General features: G+C 41.7%; 1 protein-coding gene across 1 annotated transcript in view; it reads left to right on the forward strand.

Moving 5' to 3' along the window:
- The window catches only part of LOC110506086 (CD151 antigen), a 52,698-nt gene that overhangs the window by 10,488 nt on the left and 20,203 nt on the right, over positions 1–22,007 (forward strand). The window contains exon 3 of the mRNA XM_036963963.1: positions 12,612–12,803. Within this exon, the coding sequence (XP_036819858.1) occupies positions 12,612–12,803 (192 nt within the window). The remainder of the gene's footprint in view (positions 1–12,611; positions 12,804–22,007) is intronic.

Here is a 22,007-nt window from a genome sequence, read left to right on the forward strand (position 1 = left end):
TCAGTTCACCCAGTCACTAGATAGATACAGGCGTCCTTCCTAACTCAGTTGTCAGAGAGGAAGGAAACCACTCAGGGATTTCACCATGAGGCCAATGGTGACTTTTAAAACAGTTACTGCGTTTTAATGGCTTTTAGGTTCTAATTAAACAGAGTAAAAAATCTCACGGACAACTATGAAAAGCTCAGACCAAGTTTATTTACACAAGTGCTGGTATTTAACCCTTTCTCCTCTGCTGAGTCTCCTTACACATCTGAACAGCAATACACCTCTGTTGCTTGACAGAACTCCCTCACTTCATCTGACCTGACCTCTGCCCAAGTTCCGCACTACTCCCCAACTCACAGCTGTCCTGTTGACTTGTACCAGTCTGTTGCCATTCTCCTTCCCATAGGATCCCTGATGTCTAACAATAACATATTCTGACAGAACCCATCACCGTGATAGGAGAAAACTGAGCATAGATCAACAACATTGTTGTTGGGCGGCAGGGTAGCCTAGTGGTTAGAGCGTTGGACTAGTAACCGGAAGGTTGTGAGTTCAAACCCCCGAGCTGACAAGGTACAAATCTGTCGTTCTGCCCCTGAACAGGCAGTTAACCCACTGTTCCCAGGCCGTCATTGAAAATAAGAATTTGTTCTTAACTGACTTGCCTGGTTAAATAAAGGTAAAATAAAAAAAATAAAAAAAATTGTAGTTACTCCACAATACCATCCTAAACGACAGCTTGAAAAGAAGTAAGCCTGTACATAATAACATGCATCCCATTTGCGAGGCACTGAAGTAAAACTGCAAAAAATGTTTGCTAAGAAATGAAACTTTGTCCTGAATACAAAGCGTTATGTTTGGCGCAAATTCCACACAACACATCACTGAGGACCACCCTTAATGTTTTCAAGCAGGGTGTTGGCTGCTTCATGTTATGTTCATGCTTGTCATCGGCAAGGACAAGGGAGTTTTTGGGGGGATAAAGAGAAACGGAATAGAGCTAAACACAGGAAAAATTCTTAAGGAAACCTGGTTGTCTCCTAGCCAACAGATAATGGGAGACAAATTCACCTTTCAGCAGGACTTTAACCACAAGGCCAAATATACACTGGAGTTGCTTACCAAGACAGCATTGAATGTTCCGGAATGGCCTAGTTACAGTTTTGATTTAAATCTACTTGAAAATATATGGTGGGAACCACAAATGTGGAGATCATCCATTCACCTACTCTGCTTCTCACAAAGACATGGCGGTTGGAACCAAAAATCTAAAATCTCAAGATCACTCGTGTTTCTTGGCGTAAGCAAGTCTCTTCTTCTTATTGGTGTCCTTTAGTAGTGGTTTCTTTTGCAGCAATTTGACCATGAAGGCCTGATTCGCTCAGTCTCTTCTGAACAGTTGTTGAGATGTGTCTGTTACTTGAACTCTGCAGCAGAGGTAACTCTGGGTCTTCCTTTCCTGTGGCGGTCCTCATGAGAGAAAGTTTCATCATAGAGCTTGATGGTTTTTGCGACTGCACTTCAAGAAACCTTGACATTTTCTGCGTTGACTGACCTTTGTGTCTTAAAGTAATGATGGACTGTCATTTGTCTTTGCCATATGGACTAGGTCTTTTACCAAATAGGGTCTCAAACAGCAAGTAAACAAAGTCTGTTTTTACATCCATTGAGAATGACCATAGTTCCTCAATGTAGCCTATTTGAACCATCTTTCCAGCTCTCTCCTTTTCGATAACCACTCAGCATGAAAGCGGAAAGAAATGTTATGCTCTAAACAGTTGGAAACCTCATAAAATAGGCCTAGCTGACTACTTCTTATCCCTTGCGCAAATAGTCTACTGCTGTGTCTTTCTGTCTGGAACTCACTGGCGCAGGAAACTCTCTCTGAGGGCCCAGAATATTTTGTACTATGTTTCAAGTTCCTTGAAGACAGGCCATGCGTAGCCAATGTGATTTATAGGATATGTTATTTTATCAGGATATCATCTACCTGCAGGCTGCAATGTTTTTATTTGTTGTCTTTATGTAGGCTATTTTTACATATGGGCAATTTGCTCCCGAGTGGCGTAGCGGTCTTAGGCACTGTATCTCAGTGCTCGAGGCGTCACTACAGAACCTAGTTCGATCCCGGGCTGTATCACAACCGGCCGTGATCGGGAGTCCCATAGGGTGGCACAATTGGCCCAGCGTCGTCCAGGTTAGGGGAGGGTTTGGCTGGGATAGGCCGTCATTGTAAAATAAGAATTTGTTCTTAATTTTTGGATAAAAAAACGTTCCCGTTTTAAACAAGATATATTTTGTCACGAAAAGATGCTCGACTATGCATATAATTGACAGCTTTGGAAAGAAAACACTGACGTTTCCAAAACTGCAAAGATAGTGTCTGTGAGTGCCACAGAACTGATGCTACAGGCGAAACCAAGATGAAATTTCAAGCAGGAAGTGCCCCAGATTTTGAAGGCGCTGTGTTTCAATGAGTCCTTATATGGCTGTGAATGGGTCACGAATGAGCTTAGACTTTCTGTCGTTTCCCCATAGTGTCGACAGCATTGTGACGTATTTGTAGGCATATCATTGGAAGATTGATCATTTTACACTACATATACCAGGTGGTCGCTTGGTGTCCTCCGTCGCAATTATTGCATCATCTCCAGCTGTGTGTATTTTTCTGTTTGCTTCCGAGGAGAAACCCAACTGCCACAATTGATTTATCATCGAATAGATATGTGAAAACACCTTGAGGATTGATTCTAAACAACGTTTGCCATGTTTCTGTCGATATTATGGAGTTAATTTGGAAAAAAGTTCAGTTTCAGGTTTTTTTCTTAGCCAAACGTGATGAACAAAACAGAGTGATTTCTCCTACACAAATCATCTTTTTGGAAAAACTGAACATTTGCTATCTAACTGAGTCTCCTCATTGAAAACATCTGAAGTTCTTCAAAGGTAAATGATTTTATTTGAATGCTTTTCTTGTTTTTGTGAAAATGTTGCCTGCTGAATGCTAGGCTTAATGCTATCAATACTCTTACACAAATGCTTGTGTAGCTATGGTTGAAAAGCATGTTTTGAAAATCTGAGATGACAGTGTTGTTAACAAAAGGCTAAGCTTGTGAGCCAATATTTATTTCATTTCATTTGCGATTTTCATGAATAGTTAACGTTGCGTTATGGTAATGAGCTTGAGGCTATGATTACGCTCCCGGATACGGGATTGCTCGACGCAAGAAGCCTAGTTAAATAAAGTTTAAAAATTTTTTTTTACAAGATTTGAATCGTTTTCATTTAGATAGGATTTTGAATAACCACATGAAATTGATTTTGCGATATGAAGACTTTATTATGAAATAAATGAAAGTGTTCCACGAAAATGTGCATATGAAAATGGGGCGGCAGGTCTCCTTGGGCCAGTAACCGAAAGGTTGCTGGGTTGAATCCCCAAGCTGACAAGGTAAAAATCTGTCATTCTGCCCCTGAACAAGGCAGTTAACCCATTGTTCCCCGTTAGGCCGTCATTGTAAATAAGAATGACTTGCCTTGTTAAATAAAGGTCAATAAATAAATAAAAAAATCTGAACTTGCACTCCGATAAGTAGAAATTGTACGAGAACTTGGCACTCGAAATTGAAAAGTTGCGGACTGCTGGTGTAGCCTATTACCGGCAACTTCACGAGCTTAAAGGCAGAATATGGAAGGGCAGTGGGAGGAGGGGGGTCGGGAACAGTCTTGCAGTGTACAGTACATAAACATCAGCAGGACTGACTGCGTGTGTGTTTGTGTATGTTTCACAGACTGAATGTCATTGACATCGAGTGTATTGCCACCCATCTCCTCTGCTCCCTTAGTGCATGCATGACCCTGCCTTACAAGGAGATCAGTATCTGTGTAAGTGATTGAGTTGGCACGGGGACACGTTTTTTGGCGCAGTGCTGCAACATCTGCTGACAGTACAAGTGTATATGTATTATACAGTCGATTTAAACGCTTGTCATAATATTCAAACTGTGGACGGTGATGTATTTTCTAAGTTGATATAGGCCTACACTTCTAGAGGAAATTATTATGTTGCGTTTTAAAGAATACACACCAAACACTGGCATCTTAATTAACACTCATGGGAACTATTCCACAGTTTTTAATACTACACAAGAATTAATGGCTATAAGGTGTGAAGCTGGCAGTGGTTCATTTGTTTGCCACTGTACGTGGTGTGCTGTAACAAGCTATCTGCTTTGGTTTTCGGGATGATCGATCTATGTCAAGGGAGGAGCTGGTTTTTGCATATTGTTTATAGGGTTCATCCCATTTAGTGGCTGGTTTATTGTTTGGTCAATAGGCTGAGATTTTTTTTAGTTAAGCAGTAGTGGACTGTTCCATTGTGAAGGCCATGGGGATGGTACTGTGTACATCAGTCTGAGACATGTATATGGTTATATTACATAAGAACAATGGTGCAATACTATACAAATAATTTTTTTAAAATAACAAATGCACTTTCTCCCGCAATGGATAGTGGTCGCTGTTGAATTGGTGCCTTTTCCTAGACCATGTTGCTACAGTGGCAATAAAAAGTATGTGAACCCCTTTGAATTACCTGGATTTCTGCAATCATTGGACATCAAATTTGATCTGATCTTCACAACAATAGACCAACATAGTGTGCTTAAACTAATAACACACAAATTGTTGTATTTTTCTTGTCTATATTGACTACATCATTTAAACATACACAGTGGTTGGAAAAAGTATGTGAACCCCTAGGCTAATGACCAAAAGCTCATTGGAGTCAGGTGTCAGCTAACCTGGAGTCCAATCAATGAGATGAGATTGGAGATGTAGGTTAGAGCTGCCTTACCCTATAAAAAACACTCACAAAATTTGAATTTGCCATTCAGAAGAGGCATTGCCTGATATGAACCATGCCTCAAACTGAAGAGATCTCAGAAGACCTAAGATTAAGAATTGTTGCCTTGCATAAAGCTGGAATGGGTTACAAAAGTCTCTCTAAAAGCCTTGATGTTCATCAGTCCATGGTAAGTCAAATTGTCTATAAATGGAGAAAGTTCAGCACTGTTGCTACTCTCCCTAGGAGTGGCTGTCCTGCAAAGATGACTTCAAGAGCACAGCTCAGAATGCTCAATGAGGTTAAGAAGAATCCTAGTGTCAGCTGAAGGCTTACAGAAATCTCTGGAACAGGCTAACAACTCTGTTGATGAGTTTTCGATACGTAAAACACTAAACAAGAATGGTTTTCATGGGAGGACACCACGGAAGAAGCCACTGCTGTCCAAAAAAAACATTGCTGCACATCTGAAGTTTGCAAAAGTGCACCTGGATGTTCCACAGCGCTACTGGCAAAATATTCTGTGGACAGATGAATCTACAGTTCAGTTGTATGGAAGGAACACACAACACCATGTGTGGAGAAAAAACGGTACGCACACCAACATCAAAACCTCATCCCAACTGTAAAGTCTGGAGGAGGGAGCATCATGGATTTGGGGCTGCTTTGCTGCCTCGGGCCTGGACAGCCGGAAAAATGAATTTCCAAGTGTATCAAGACATTTTGCAAGAGAATGTTAGGCTATCTGTCCGCCAAAATGAAGCTCAACAGACATTGGGTGATGTAACAGGACAATGACCCAAAACACAAGTAAATCAACAACGCAATGGCTTCAACAGAAGAAAATACGCCTTCTGGAGTGGCCCAGTCAAAGTCCTGACCTCAACCCGATTGAGATGCTGTGGCACGTCCTCGAGAGCAGTTCACACCAGACATCCCAAGAATATTGCTGAACTGAAACAGTATTGTAAAGAGGAATGGTCCAAAATTCCTCCTGACCGTTATGCAGGTCTGAGCCACAACTACAGAAAACATTTCTTTGAGGTTATTTCTGCCAAAGGAGGGTCAACCGGTTATTAAATCCAAGGGTACACATACTTTTCCCACCCTGCACTGTGAGTGTTTACATGATGTGTAGAATAAAGACATGAAAAGGTGTAATTGTTTGTGTGTTATTAGTTTAAGCAGACTGTGTTTGTCTATTATTGTGACTTAGATGAAGATCAGATCAAATGTATGCAGAAGTCCAGGTATTTCCAAAGGGTTGGCATACTTTTTCTTGCCACTGTAACTCTGGGTCTTCCTTTCCTGTGGCGGTCCTCATGAGAGCAAGTTTAATTATAGCGTTTGATGATTTTTGTGCATGAACCCTGGAATACATTTTCGAAGTTCTTGATATTTCTGCATTGACTGACCTTCATGTCTTAAAGTAATGATGGACTGTCGTTTCCCTTTGCTTATTTGAGATGTTTTTGCCATAATATGGACTTGGGTCTTTTACCAAATAGGGCCATCTTCTGTATACGACCCCTACCTTGTCACAACACAACTGATTGGCTCAAATGCATTAAGGAAATAAATTCCACAAATTAACTTTTAAGAAGGCACAGCTGTTAATTGAAATGCATTACAGGTGACTCCTCATGAAGCTGGTTGAGAGAATGCCAAGGCATTTGAATAGTCTCAAATGTAAAGTATATTTTGATTTAACAGTTTTGCTTACTACATGATTCCATATGTGTTATTTCACACTTTTGATGTCTTCACTATTATTCTACAATGTAGAAAATGGTAAAAATTAAGAAAAACCCTGGTGTCCAAACTTTTGACAAGAACTATATATTGTTGTGAAAATTCATGTATACTGAGAGACGCTTGGACAATTATTCAAACACAGTAGTCGCTGGTGCGCGATGAGACAAGGACATCCCTACCGACCAAGCCCTCCCTAACCTGGACGACGCTAGGCCAATTGTGCGTCGCCCCACGGACGTCCCGGTCGTGGCCGGTTACGACAGAGCCTGGGCGCGAACCCAGAGTCTCTGATGGCACAGCTGGCACTGCAGTACAGCGCCCTTAACCACTGCGCCACCCGGGAGGCCTGGATTTGCATTTATCGTCGAAGGAATGAGAGTTACACCGAGGCCTGTATTCTGGAGCGGGATCAATTTGGAGGTGGAGGGTCCATCATGGTCTGGGGTGGTATGTCACAGCATCATCATTAATGCAGCTGGTGGCCACACCAGATACTGACTGTTACTTTTGATTTTGTCCCCGCCCCCTTTGTTAAGGGACACATTATTACCTTTCTGTTAGTCACATGTCTGTGTAACGTATTCAGTCTGTCTGTGGAACTAGTTCAGTTTATGTCTGTTGTTGAATCTTATGTTCAAACAAATATTTACACATGTTAAGCTTCCTGAAAATTAACGCAGTTGACAGTGAGAGGACGTTTCTTTTTTTGCTGAATTTAGTTATTACCATACTAACAACTTACTCAAATCAATTAGTCAGTTTTAAAAGTCATTCATTTTCCAAATCATAATCAAAACACAATTATCCAATGCACATTTTTAGGATGACATTTGCTCAGTGATTCACATTGAGTGGTAGAACCGAAGTTAAAACCCTCAATTTAACACACATCCATGCTGACAGAATGTACATTTATATTAACATACAATATATTAATCTTAGAATTCTACTATTTAACTTTCTCATCACGACTATAATTACAGATCAGTATCTCAATGTTTTCTTAGTCTAAATTTCTATAACTTTAGCAGTGTGTAGACTTCCAAAATCAACCTGATACCCCCTAAATAACAATTTTGGACAAGTCTAAATCAATTACAGGCACAGTTGACCAACCCCCACTTTCCCCGGGCACTCAGTCTTCTGGCGTCTCTTCATTGTCTTCTTCAGATAGCTTCACAGTTCAAAAGTGGATGGACCATGGTGATAATGTCCCAATTTCAATGTCTCACCTGAGCTGTCACCACCTTCACTACCCATTTATGTCTTGTCCATTTGCCAACCAGTATACCAGCGACAAGATACGTTTTGGAACGGATCTCTCTCCATGCTCACTCCACGTGGACTACTGTCGCACTCCTGGGAGAAAAGAGCGAGAGAGAAGGCAGTTGATGGCTTCGACTGCATGCTGTGTACAGGTTGCTGGCTTGGACTCGGGTCTCTCGATAGAAGTGGTGCAGGACGTGGATGTATTGAACACCATTTCCTCAGCCGATTAGAGAGTTTTTTTTGAGGTCCACACGGTTTGGTCAAATTGTCCCTTCCATGCATACCATCTGTAGTTACCTTCGCCATAATCTCGAAAGAGGACAGATCAGAACAACAATTTTAGTTTAGGCATTTCCGTTTCAAGAAATCCAAACAAATGATTTACTGTATGACAAATTATTACTACTACCAATTTTCTCCGTGCAAATTTCTAAGACCAATGTCAAAGAAAATAACAACACTGTTGAATTTTCCTTCTCAAATGGGCTTATACTCCCCTATCACACTGTCGACCTAAGAGCGGAGTCAGGGGGTCAGGGAGTTAGAGGCCTAATCCTTAGGGAGAAATCCTGATCATCCAGCAGCTGCAATCTGGTGAGATTGTTTGTCTAAACAAAACAAACAAACAATACACTCCTTCATATATCACTCGATACACTTCTATATTTCACTCGAGGTGTCAACTTCAATCCAAAAACCTTGAAGGACTGGTAATTCCCCCATTTTGACACATGAATCACAACGTGTGCCCCTTTTAGATGCCTCAGCTGTAATATGTGAAAAACCCACTAAAACCAAATGAAATGGACCCCTCACAATAAGGCAGATATGGCATTAAAAACAATAACAAATATTCATAATATAGGGTAAAACCCCAAATTTGCCAGGCCTTATTAAATGTGGGAGCTACCTTAACATGCATACTGTAGTGGACTACCATCAATCCTGGAAGAAATAATCCTACTCAAAACACATCAGATAATGGTGTTCTATTAAGTGGAATAGACATCTAAAGTAAACAATCGGAGATACCCTTTCCGGTAATCTTATCATTGCCCCGAAAAAAAAATAAAAACTGTATGGGCTATTTTATTTAAATGTATTACCCGGACAGAGAAAATCCCATAAGCGTTTATAGTTGAATTGGTTCGGGTACAGAGTCCATGTATAACGTAGTAAATCTTAGGTACTCACATGAACCATTCCATGTGCGTTTTCAATGACTCTCCATCGCCATACTCCCAGTGGAACCCAAAAAAAATTGCATATACTCCAGAATGTTATGAAGAGTGATGATCGCATTTCAGCCCTGCCACGAAAGGACCAGCTGACATGACTGTGATTCTCTCATTAACACAGGTGTGAGTGTTGACGAGGACCGGGCTGGAGATCACGCTGATCGAGTTCGAATAACAGACTGGAAGCTTCAAAGGAGGGTTGTGCTTGGAATCATTGTTCTTCCTCTGTCAACCATGGTTACCTGCAAGGAAACACGTGCTGTCATCATTGCTTTGCACAAAAAGGGCTTCACAGGCAAGGATATTGTTGCCAGTAAGATTGCACCTAAATCAACCATTTATCGGCTCATCAAGAACTTCAAGGAGAGCAGTTCAATTGTTGCGAAGAAGGCTTCAGGGCGCCCAAGAAAGTCCAGCAAGCGCCAGGACCGTCTCCTAAAGTTGATTCAGCTGCGGGATCGGGGCACCACCAGTACAGCGCTTGTTCAGGAATGGCAGCAGGCAGGTGTGAGTGCATCTGCACGCACAGTGAGACTTCTGGAGGATGGCCTGGTGACAAGAAGGGCAGCAAAGAAGCCACATCTCTCCAGGAGAAACATCAGGGACAGACTGATATCCTGCAAAAGTTACAGGGATTGGACTGCTGAGGACTGGGGTAAAGTCATTTTCTCTGATGAATCCCCTTTCCGATTGTTTATGGCATCCGGTAAAAAGCTTGTCTGGAGAAGACAAGGTGAGCGCTTACCATCAGTCCTGTGTCATGCCAACAGTAAAGCATCCTGAGACCATTCATGTGTGGGGTTGCTTCTCAGCCAAGGGAGTGGGCTCACTCACAATTTTGCCTAAGAACACAGCCATGAATAAAGAATGGTACCAGCACATCCTCCGAGAGCAACTTCTCCCAACCATCCAGGAACAGTTTGGTGATGAACAATTTCTTTTCCAGCATGATCGAACACCTTGCCATAAGGCAAAAGTGATAACTAAGTGGCTCGGGGAACAAAACATATATATTTTGGGTCCATGGTCAGGAAACTCCCCAGACCTTAATTCCATTGAGAACTTGTGGTCAATTCTCAAGAGGCGGGTAGACAAACAAATACCCACAAATTCTGACAAACTCCAAGCATTGATTATGTAAGAATGGGCTGCCATCAGTCAGGATGTGGCCCAGAAGTTAATTAACAGCATGCCAGAGCAGATTGCAGACGTCTTGAAAAAGAAGGGTCAACACTGCAAATATTGACTCCTTTGCATCAACTTCATGTAATTGTCAAGAAAAGCCTTTAACACTGATGAAAAAAATAAGCAAACACATTTGGTGTTCGCCAGAAGACATGTGGGAGACTCCCCAAACATATGGAAGAAGGTACTCTGATTAGATGAGATTATAATTGGGCTTTTTGACCATCAAGGAAAATGCTATGTCTGGCGCAAACCCAACACCTCTCATCACCCTGAGATCCCCATGCTGCCACCACCATGCTGTGGGGATGTTTTTCATCGGCAGGGACTGGGAAACTAGTCAGAATGGAATGAATGATTGATGGCTCTAAATACAGTGAAATTCTTGAGTGAAACCTGTTTCTGTCTTCCAGAGATTTGAGACTGGGACGGAGGTTCACCTTCCAGCAGGACAATGACCCTAAGAATACTTCTAAAGCAACATTTTGATTTGTTTAAGGGGAAACATTTAAATGTCTTGGAATGGCCTTGTCAAAGCCCAGACCTCAATCCAATTGAGAATCTGTGGTATGACTTAAATATTGATGTACACCAGCATGTTGGTAGGCATGTTCTGTAAATCAAATGATACAAACCCCCCAAAAAGTCCAGGTTGTAAGTCACAAAATAGGAAAAATTCCAAAGGGGGGTGACTACTTTCACAAGCCACTGTAACTCTGATTTAGGTGTTTACATGTCCTTATAATTCAAAAGATTGCTCAGAAAAGCAGGTTTTAATCAGCATATGCTTACTTCGATCATGACCTTATGTGATAAGCAGAGTAGTCTACATGACTAATGCCATAATCAGTTTAATATCAAATGATTAGTGGGCATGTAAACATTTTAGTATTTGAAACTCAAAACATTAGTTTCTCAACTCCTTTTTCTATAATCCCACAGGCTCTTAATCATTCTCTATTCCTTATATTCCAATGCATCCGACATCATGCAATGCCCACCATGGTATTGGCCAGCTGCTATTTGAGGACTTCTCTGGTTTATAATTTAGAATCTTATTGCAGAGCCCATTGTACAACAGTTTTTAGAGAATATTTTATTGCAAGGTATGCTATATGTGTAGGCTATGTCATATGTATTGGCTAATATGCAAATTTAGCTGTCGTTTTTTTTTTTTTAAACCTCCATGCTAGCATACAGTGCATTCGGAATGTATTCCGACCCGTTTTTCCACTTTTTATGTTAAAGGCTTATTCTAAAATGTATTAAATTGTTTTTTTCCCCTCATCAATCTACATACAATACCCCATAATGACTAAGCAAAAACAGGATTTTAGATCTTTCAGCAAATGTATTTCTGGAGAGCACTTCTTTGTCAACAACCATTCACCATCGTTCACACCCTCTAAAGCCTTAGTCCCACCCATCTCTTTTTAAGGATTCACATCTGGCCGACCTAACCACAGCAGTCGAGCACCCAAGCTAACTAGCTAATGTTGGATAGTTTGCTAACTACTTCCAGACACAAATGAGAGAACAGCTCACTCTGACCATTTTACTCACCCTAGCAGAGCTGGTTAGGCTGTTTTTATGTTTTCCAGATCATTGGTGACTAACTGTGCTGCTGGCAACAATTTAATTACGTTTTTTTTGCCAACGTTTACTGACACTGGCCATATTCAATGGATGTTAAGCGTTCGTAAATTCGTCAGTTATTCTGCGCTCTGGCACACAGAGAGTGTTCTGAAATCTGAGTAGATAGCCAGAGCGAATTTACCAGCCACGTCGATCGGCAGTTGTCGCAGTGACATCATGAACATTCTATTTGTATTAAAATGGTTACTTGCATAGTGGAGTCTTTTTGTTTAGACATGAACCATAATCCCAACTCATAACGTTACTACCCTGCATGAATCTGCAGGTAACTAACCAACCAGGTTCAATGTTAGCTAGCTAACATTAGGCTATAACTAGCAATACAAATGGCTCTGTGATATGAATAATATAACTACACAGATCATACACGCAACTTTAGCTAGCTAGGTAATAGTACACTTTAACTTGAAATTAAAACGACTATCTTAACTGTATACATGGATGGACACTTCTCCCGCTCTGTCACGGATGCCATGGTTGCCCTTAGTTTGAAGATATAATCCGGAGACAGGTGTTTTATACAGAACAGTCTTCTGTGTGTTCTCTTTTCGACACCGTCTGCATATTTGCAATCAAACGCCAGAATTTTGATTTGCACTGATTTCATAACTCAGTCCTCCAGAAAGTGGAGAGCAACACTTATGCAGTTCTACAATGTGATATCTTTGTCCTCCCAGCTGGCAGGGGGCGTGGTGATGGCGGTGGGCATCTGGACGCTGGTGGAGAAGAGCGACTACATCAGCCTGCTCTCCTCCGTGACCTACGCTGCCTCCGCCTACATCCTTATCCTAGCCGGGGCCATCGTCATGGTGACTGGAGTGCTGGGCTGCTGCGCCACCTTCAAGGAGCAGAGGAGGCTGCTGAGAGTGGTGAGTGGTCACCCTCAATTATGCAGACATTTGCATGCGCACACACACACACACACACACACACACGTGTGACACAAGTGGAAATTCTGTCCCAACCGGGACGCAAACTTCCAATCCTCCACACCGTAAGACATATAAAAGTTTATTTGCGGCATGCACAGGATACAACCGGTGTAAAATTCTTACCTTGAGAGCTCTTTCCCAACAATGTAGTGATAAGAATGATATAGATAATAATCGAGAATATAATAAACACGTAAGAAACTCAAAGAAACATAAGAATGCAAGTATATACATGTCAGAGCCAGTACCTTATTCAATGTACAGGGAGACTGGGGTGGTTGAGGTAGGTTTATACATAAAAGTGACTGGTAGTAGGATATACATACAGTGGGGCAAAAAAGTATTTAGTCAGCCACCAATTGTGCAAGTTCTCCCACTTAAAGATGAGAGAGGCCTGTAATTTTCATCATAGGTACACTTCAACTATGACAGACAAAATGAGAAAAAAAATCCTGAAAATCACATTGTAGGATTTTTTATGAATTTAGTTGCAAATTATGGTGGAAAATAAGTATTTGGTCATCTACAAACAAGCAAGATTTCTGGCTCTCACAGACCTGTAACTTCTTCTTTAAGAGGCTCCTCTGTCCTCCACTCGTTACCTGTATTAATGGCACCTGTTTGAACTTGTTATCAGTATAAAAGACACCTGTCCACAACCTCAAACAGTCACACTCCAAACTCCACTATGGCCAAGACCAAAGAGCTGTCAAAGGACACCAGAAACAAAATTGTAGACCTGCACCAGGCTGGGAAGACTGAATCTGCAATAGGTAAGCAGCTTGGTTTGAAGAAATCAACTGTGGGAGCAATTATTAGGAAATGGAAGACATACAAGATCACTGATAATCTCCCTCAATCGGGGGCTCCACGCAAGATCTCACCCCGTGGGGTCAAAATGATCGCAAGAACGGTGAGCAAAAATCCCAGAACCACACGGGGGGACCTAGTGAATGACCTGCAGAGAGCTGGGACCAAAGTAACAAAGCCTACCATCAGTAACACACTACGCCGCCAGGGACTCAAATCCTGCAGTGCCAGACGTGCCAGTACATGTCCAGGCCCGCCTGAAGTTTGCTAGAGAGCATTTGGATGATCCAGAAGAAGATTGGGAGAATGTCATATGGTCAGATGAAACCAAAATATAACTTTTTGGTAAAAACTCAACTCGTTGTGTTTGGAGGACAAAGAATGCTGAGTTGCATCCAAAGAACACCATACCTACTGTGAAGCATGGGGGTGGAAACATCATGCTTTGGGGCTGTTTTTCTGCAAAGGGACCAGGATGACTGATCCGCGTAAAGGAAAGAATGAATGGGGCCATGTATCGTGAGATTTTGAGTGAAAACCTCCTTCCATCAGCAAGGGCATTGAAAATGAAGTGTGGCTGGGTCTTTCAGCATGACAATGATCCCAAACACACCGCCCGGGCAACGAAGGAGTGGCTTCGTAAGAAGCATTTCAAGGTCCTGGAGTGGCCTAGCCAGTCTCTAGATCTCAACCCCATAGAAAGTCTGTGTTGCCCAGCAACAGCTCCAAAACATGGAGGAATGGGCCAAAATACCAGCAACCGTGTGTGAAAACCTTGAAGACTTACAGAAAACGTTTGACCTCTGTCATTGCCAACAAAGGGTATATAACAAAGTATTGAGAAACTTTTGTTATTGACCAAATACTTATTTTCCACCATAATTTGCAAATAAATTCATTAAAAATCCTAAAATGTGATTTTCTGGATTTTTTTTCTCGTTTTGTCTGTCATAGTTGAAGTGTACGTATGATGAAAATTACAGGCCTCTCTCTTCTTTTTAAGTGGGAGAACTTGCACAATTGGTGGCTGACTAAATACTTTTTTGCCCCACTGTATGTTATAATTTTATTGTTTACTATTTTATATAATTTTTCTTTCCTGCTACTGAAGAATGCTCTTTGTTGAAACACACACAGCACAACATCTACTCTTGCATTGGGCATGGTTGGTGAGCTTAGTCTAAGTACTGTGGGGGTGCATCAACCACACACACATTACAAGAGACATACCATACTTAATATATCCTCCGACACATTAACTGCTGGAAAACACACACACACACACACACACACACACACACACAACCCTTTTTATTGTATTATTGTGTTTGTATTTCTCTCTCACACACACACACCCCAACCTTTTTTTTTATTATTATTCCACACACACCTTTTTTATTTGATTATCTAAATTGAAAAATAAGATTCTGTAGGTTTTTTTTGGGGGCGGGGGGGGTTTCTCACACACACACACATTTGGATTGTCCTGTTATATATTTGCTTGTGTATTATTTTCCTATGTACTTTACTCTAACCAAATAATATATAGATATACAGTGCCTTCGGAAAGTATTCAAACCCCTTGACTTTTTCCACATTTTGTTACGTTACCGCCTTATTCTAAAATGGATTAAATAAATACAAATCTACAGCAATCTACACACAACACCCCATAATGACAGAGAACAGGTTAAGAGTTTTTTGGCAAATGAATTAAAAATTACATAAATATTCAGACCGTTTGCTTTGAGACTCGAAATTGAGCTCAGGTGCATCCTGTTCCCATTGATCATCGTTGAGATGTTTCTACAACTTGATTGGAGTCCACCTGCGGTAAATTCAGTTGATTGGACATGATTTGGAAGGCACACACCTGTCTATATAAGGTCCAACCGTTGACAGTGCATGTCAGAGCAAAACCCAAGCCATTGAGGTCGAATTAATTGTCCGTAGAGCTCCGAGACAGGATTGTGTCAAGGCACAGATCTGGGGAAGTGTACCAAAACATTTCTGCAGCATTGAAGGTCCCTAAGAACACAGTGGCCTCCATCATTCTTAAATGGAAAACGTTTGGAACCACCTAGACTCTTCCTAGATCTGGCCAAACTGAGCAATTGGGGGAGAAGGGCCTTGGTCAGGGAGGTGACCAAGAACCCAATGGTCACTCTCACAGACCTGTGGAGATGCGACAACCATCTCTGCAGCACTCCACCAATCAGGCGTTTTATGGTAGAATGGCCAGACGGAAGCCACTCCTCTGTAAAAGCCACATGACAGCCCACTAGAAGTTTGCCAAATGGCACTTAAAGACTCTGACCATGAGAAACAAGATTCTCTGGTCGGATGAAACCAAGATTGAACTCTTTGGCCCGAATGCCAAGTGTCCCTTCTGGTGTAAACATGGCACCATCCCTACGGTGAATCATGGTGGTGGCAGTATCATGCTTTGGGGATGTTTTTCAGCGGCAGGGACTGGGAGACTAGTCAGGATTGAGGGAAAGATGAACGGCGCAAAGTACAGCGAGATCCCGGAGCAAAGTACAGAGAGATCCTTGATGAAAACCTGCTCCAGAGCACTCAGGACCTCAGACTAGGTCAAAGGTTCACCTTCCACCAGGACAACAACTCTAAGTACACACAAGACAATGCCAGCGTGGCTTTGGGACAGGTCTCTGACTGTCCTTGAGTGTCCCAGCCAGAGCTCGGACTTGAACCCGATCTAACATCTCTGAAGAGACATGAAAATAGCTGTGCAATGACGCCCCCCCCCCCCCCCCCCCCCCCATCCAACCTGACAGAGCTGCAGGGAAGATTGTGAGAAACTCCCCAAATACTGGTGTGCAAAGCTTGTAACATCATATCCAAGAAGACTTGAGGCTTTAATCGCTGCCAAAGGTGTTTCAACAAAATATGGAGTAAACGGGAGTAAAGGGTCTTCATACTTTCAGTACCAGTAAAAAGTTGACACACTTACTCATTCAATGATTATTTATTTGTACTAATTTCTTCATTGTAAAATAGTAGTGAAGACATCAAAACTATTAAATAACACACATGGAATCAAGTAGTAACCAAGAAAGTGTTAAACAAGTCAAAAAAATATTTTAGATTCTTCAAAGTAGCCACCCTTTGCCTTGCTGACGGCTTTGCACACTCTTGGCATATTCTCTCCATTAACTTCAGCTGGAATGCTTTTCCAACAGTCTTGACGTTCCCACATATGCTGAGCACTTGTTGGCTGCTTTTCCTTCACTCGGCAGTCCAACTAATCACAAACAATCCTAATTGGGTTTAGGTTGGGTGATTGTGGAGGCCAGGTCATCTGATACAGCACTCCATCACTATCCTTCTTGGTCAAATAGCCCTTACACAGCCTGGAGGTGTGTTGGGTCATTGTCCTGTTGAAAAACAAATGGTGCTTTGCTGCGCTTAGTGGAACCATCACACCACCTCCATGCTTCACGATGGGAACCACACATTCGGAAATCATCCGTTCACCTACTCTGCGTCTCACAAAGACACAGCGGTTGGAATAGAAAATCTCATGTTTGGACTCATCAGACCAAAGGACAGATTTCCACCAGTCTAATATCCATTTCTCGTGTTTCTTGGCTCAAGCAAGTCTCTTCTTCTTATTGGTGTCCTTTAGTAGTGGTTTCTTAGCAGCAATTCGACCATGAAGGCCTGATTCACTCAGTCTCTGAACAGTTCATGTTGAGATGTGTCTGTTACTTGATCTCTGAAGCATTTATTTGGGCTGCAATTTCTGAGGCTGGTAACTCTAACATGTCCTCTTGTGATGACCCTCCCACTCTGTCTGTCGTATTCTTTCTCTTTGTTCTTGTTTTCCTTATTAGGATGTCGGTGGGCGACCCTCCCGGCTCCGCCCACCAACATCCTAATAAGGGAAACGAGCAAAGAGAAAGAATACGACAGACAGAGTGGGAGGGTCGTCACACTCTGCAGCAGAGGTAACTCTGGGTTTTCCTTTCCTGTGGCGGTCCTCATGAGAGCATGTTTCGTCATAGCACTTGATGGTTTTTGTGACTGCACTTGAAGAAACTTTCAAAGTTTTGAAATCTTCCGTATTGACTGACCATGTCTTAAAGTAATGTTGGACTGTTGTTTCTCTTTGCTTATTTGAGCTGTTCTTGCCATAATATGGACTTGGTATTTTACCAAGTAGGGCTATCTTCTGTATACCACCTCTACCTTGTCACATCACAGTTGATTGGCTCAAACGCGTTGAGGGATGAAATTCCACAAATTGACTTTAACGAGGCACGCATGTTAATTGAAATGGATTCCAAGTGAAGCTGGTTGAGAAAATGCCAAGAGAGTGCAAAACTGTCATCAAGGCAAAGGGTGGCTAATACTTCTTCTAGAATAATTTCTTGGAGATTATAGATACTCAGTGTCCTTCAGGCTATAGGGAAACTCTACTTCATCATTAAAACATGAAAACATCAAACAGGGCACGGACTCTGGAGGAATTATCATATGGTGAAACAGGACCTTTCACGGAGCCAAATACAAAAGGGTAACACCCACAACAAAGGAACAATCCTTAGTGACAATTATTTATATATAGCTGTGGTGTATGCTTCTCCCTGATGATATTCGCCAGAAAGAGACCAACCAGTTTTGAAGCGGAGGGAAATGTGCTTTTGTATGGGGATTTTAATTAATGCTAGACCAGGTTCTGAACCTGAATGTGTAGACCCTGAGGGTAATAGACATGCTGAATATTCGGACATTCCTCCTTATACCCGATTCCCATCCCTAGTAATAGAAATAGCCCTGACCAGGTAGTGAACAACAATGGAAAGGCGTTAGTGCATCTATTTATTGAGATCTTTGTCAAATAGAAAACATCACCTGCTACAAGATGGAGACGTTCGGCAACAATATTGTGACACATCGAAAGAATACAAACAAAACCTAAGATGTAAGAAACTGAAGATATTTTGAGAACACTCTGAAAGAGGTTTGAAGACTAGGTTTGAAGATTGATGCAAACCAGTTCTGGGATAAATGGAATGGTGTAAATGGAACATAGAGAAACGACCTAGCCATTTCAAAATGGCAACATTTGGGAAGATCATTTTGAAAGTCTCTATGGAATAATTCCATCAGAAGACTTTACTTTAAACCAAAAAAGTCTGCAAGAAAAACTCAGCTCATTAGAACACACAATTAAAAAACAACCAGAACCAAAGTGATGACCTCCTATTTGACAAATTTGAAAAATGTAACAAAAACACAGAATAAACTAAATTGCTCAAAAGAGAATACAAATTGGAAGAATATCTCTACTCTGTCAGAGATACAAAATAATGTCAACAGTGAAGAGGCGACTCCGGGATTCTGGCCTTCTGATCAACTTGATGTTATTTTAATGGACAAAAAATGTGCTTTTCTTTCAAAAACAAGGACATTTCTAAGTGACCCCAAACTTTTGAACTGTTGTGTTTATACTGTATTCTACACCATCTATTGCATCTTAGCCTATGCCTAGAGAGAGCTCGCAGAAGGAGAGCACAGAAGGAGAGAGAGCTTGCAGAAGGAGAGCACAAGGAGAGCAGGAGAGCACAGGAGAGTGAGAGCTCGCAGAAGGAGAGCACAGGAGAGGGAGAGCTCGCAGAAGGAGAGAGAGCTTGCAGAAGGAGAGCACAAGGAGAGCAGGAGAGCACAGGAGAGTGAGAGCTCGCAGAAGGAGAGCACAGAAGGAGAGAGCTTGCAGAAGGAGAGCACAAGGAGAGCAGGAGAGCACAGGAGAGTGAGAGCTCGCACAAGGAGAGCACAGGAGAGCGAGAGCTCGCAGAAGGAGAGAGAGCTTGCAGAAGGAGAGCACAAGGAGAGCAGGAGAGCACAGGAGAGTGAGAGCTCGCAGAAGGAGAGCACAGGAGAGTGAGAGCTCGCAGAAGGAGATCACAGAAGGAGAGAGAGCGAGAGAGCAGAAGGAGAGCGCAGAAGGAGCTCAAGCTCATAGGTGAGCACAAAAGGAGAGAGCTCGCAGAAGGAGAGCGCAGGAGAAGAGAGAGCGAGAGCACAGAAGGAGAGCATGTAAGGAGAGAGCTCGCAGAAGGAGAGAGAGGGGTTTGGTATGAGCACTGTCCATTGTTCTGGGGCAGAATTGAAAGGGAGGTGGCACAGAGAGTGGAGGGAACCTGTTTCCCTTCCAAACAGACACAATTTATACCACGGCTGAGTCATAAAACCCCAGAGGCAATGAGTGGAAAACTGACTGCACACTCACTGACCAGAGCCCTACAAGGCTGTCATAGACGCAGCTGAACTGTGGTGGAAGCTGAGCCAAACTTAAAGGGGTAGTGCACCCAAATGACATTTGTTTTTCTTTTCCTCATCTTTTGAAGTAATTCAATATGAATGACTGTAATTTACTATAACACTTTCATTACTTAGCCTGTGGTGGCCATGGCTAACATTCACATTGATTACTCTAAAGTAATAGTTGGTAAGGTGCCCTTGTCTCAGAAGAAGAAGAATACCCTGTAGACTTTTTTTCTTCTTTATTTAAACATGGTGTAAATTATGTCTACACCAATGCCTGCTGACAACATGTTGCCAAGTAATTTTCATTCGGTGAGGAACATAACTAGTGTTATGACGTTATCCTGTTGGGGGAGGTTTATGACCCCCATAAATACCTTTCCCCCTTCTCTCCACTCTACATAATGGTTTCTTGAAAATCTCTTTGTTAACATAGAGAGAGTATGGTGACATCAAAAGGTTAGGGAAAGGTACAATATTTCTGTAATCCAACCAGTTGAAAGTGTCCTTGGTACTTAAAAAATATGATGTCCGATCAGTTGGTGTCTTGGACATATCTGATGATAGGACGACATAAATTGTATCTTGGAAAGTCTACACATTCTAGTTATCAGATTCACATGGAATTATTTTGCAATTTAAATGTTTAAATATGAAACTATTTGTGAAAAGATTAAATGTATTTTTAGATTCTAAATGAGCGAATTGTTTTCATAAAGTAAACTATGCTCACTCAGTGGCCATGCCCAAGTGAACAGACATTGATTGAGAACTATGAAGCATGCTCTTCTCTCCCCCGATACAAAAGCTGTTGATGGGAATCAAACCTTAGTTACCGACGACGTGAGGACTGGTGTCCCATACGTTTAAAAGGGCTAATTTCATTGTGGAGATGACGATCACCATGCTGGAAGGATGAATTTTGACAAGACCAGCCGGAATACAGCACTAGCTGAGTATGGCAAAATGGTATGAACTTTGAACTCTTATTCACTAATGAAGATTTGATACATCCTAGAAGTTGAGTTATCAGCTGCAGCTGTAAATGTACATGGCCTAGGAAAAGACAGACAATCTCCTGAGAAGACAGGGTACAACGTATCCGCTAAGCCCAGACAGATACTACAAAGGACAAAGGCGATCTCCGCTGGGCAAACCAGTCTTCCATCTTCGACCCATCTATCGAAGCGCAGCTCAGTGTAAATATATATCTTGCATTTTTCTTTTCCGCATGGGCGGTTATTATAAAGCATAAGATTCTGTATTTACGTCAGCATAGCTTTTCAAGGTCCGATAGAGACCCAAACTCCTTTGTACCCCAGTCTTCCCGCTCTTTCATTCAAACCCAACACCCTTTCTTTGTGTAACCAGCCTTCATATCGGTTTCGTCCGCCAGGGACTTTTTATTTTATGACATGATTAGTAATCGATGTGTGATCCATCCTGTGTGTAAATCTGTGTGATTATTTAGGTAGTTAGTAAATAAATAATTAAGCCAATTTTTGAATTGCTGATTCAACTCGTTAGACATGGTTCGTGATGATAACCAAGAATTTTACGACGTTCAGATGAGACTGAATAAGGTGACGATAAATAATTGACTGCTATTGATATAAAAAGATCTTAGAGTGGATTCTATTTATATAAACTAATGCCACCGTGGTGCCCCAGGTTATTAACGAGTTAATTGTTGCATGGTTTAATTCAATCACGTGATCAATCAAACGTTAGGTAATCGATTTGATAAAATAGCATGTCGTATAATTGAATCAGTCAGAGACACGACACTAGGTAAACGGAGCCTGTATGTGTCGTTTTGGCATGCGATGATGACCTGCATGCAACAATGTGAGTTTAAGTGATATCTAGGTATTCACATAGGACAACTTGTTTTCCCATATCAAATTGAACATGGAATTTTGAGGAAACCAATACTAAAACCTCAATGAGTTTAGTTATTTAGTAATGATAGGATCTCTATCCAGTCCTCAGTCCTTCTGTGCATGATATTCCTTAGTGAAGGGACAAGGGAGGAGT

This window comes from Oncorhynchus mykiss, chromosome 26 (genome assembly GCF_013265735.2).
Source record: "Oncorhynchus mykiss isolate Arlee chromosome 26, USDA_OmykA_1.1, whole genome shotgun sequence".
Lineage (NCBI taxonomy): Eukaryota > Metazoa > Chordata > Actinopteri > Salmoniformes > Salmonidae > Oncorhynchus > Oncorhynchus mykiss.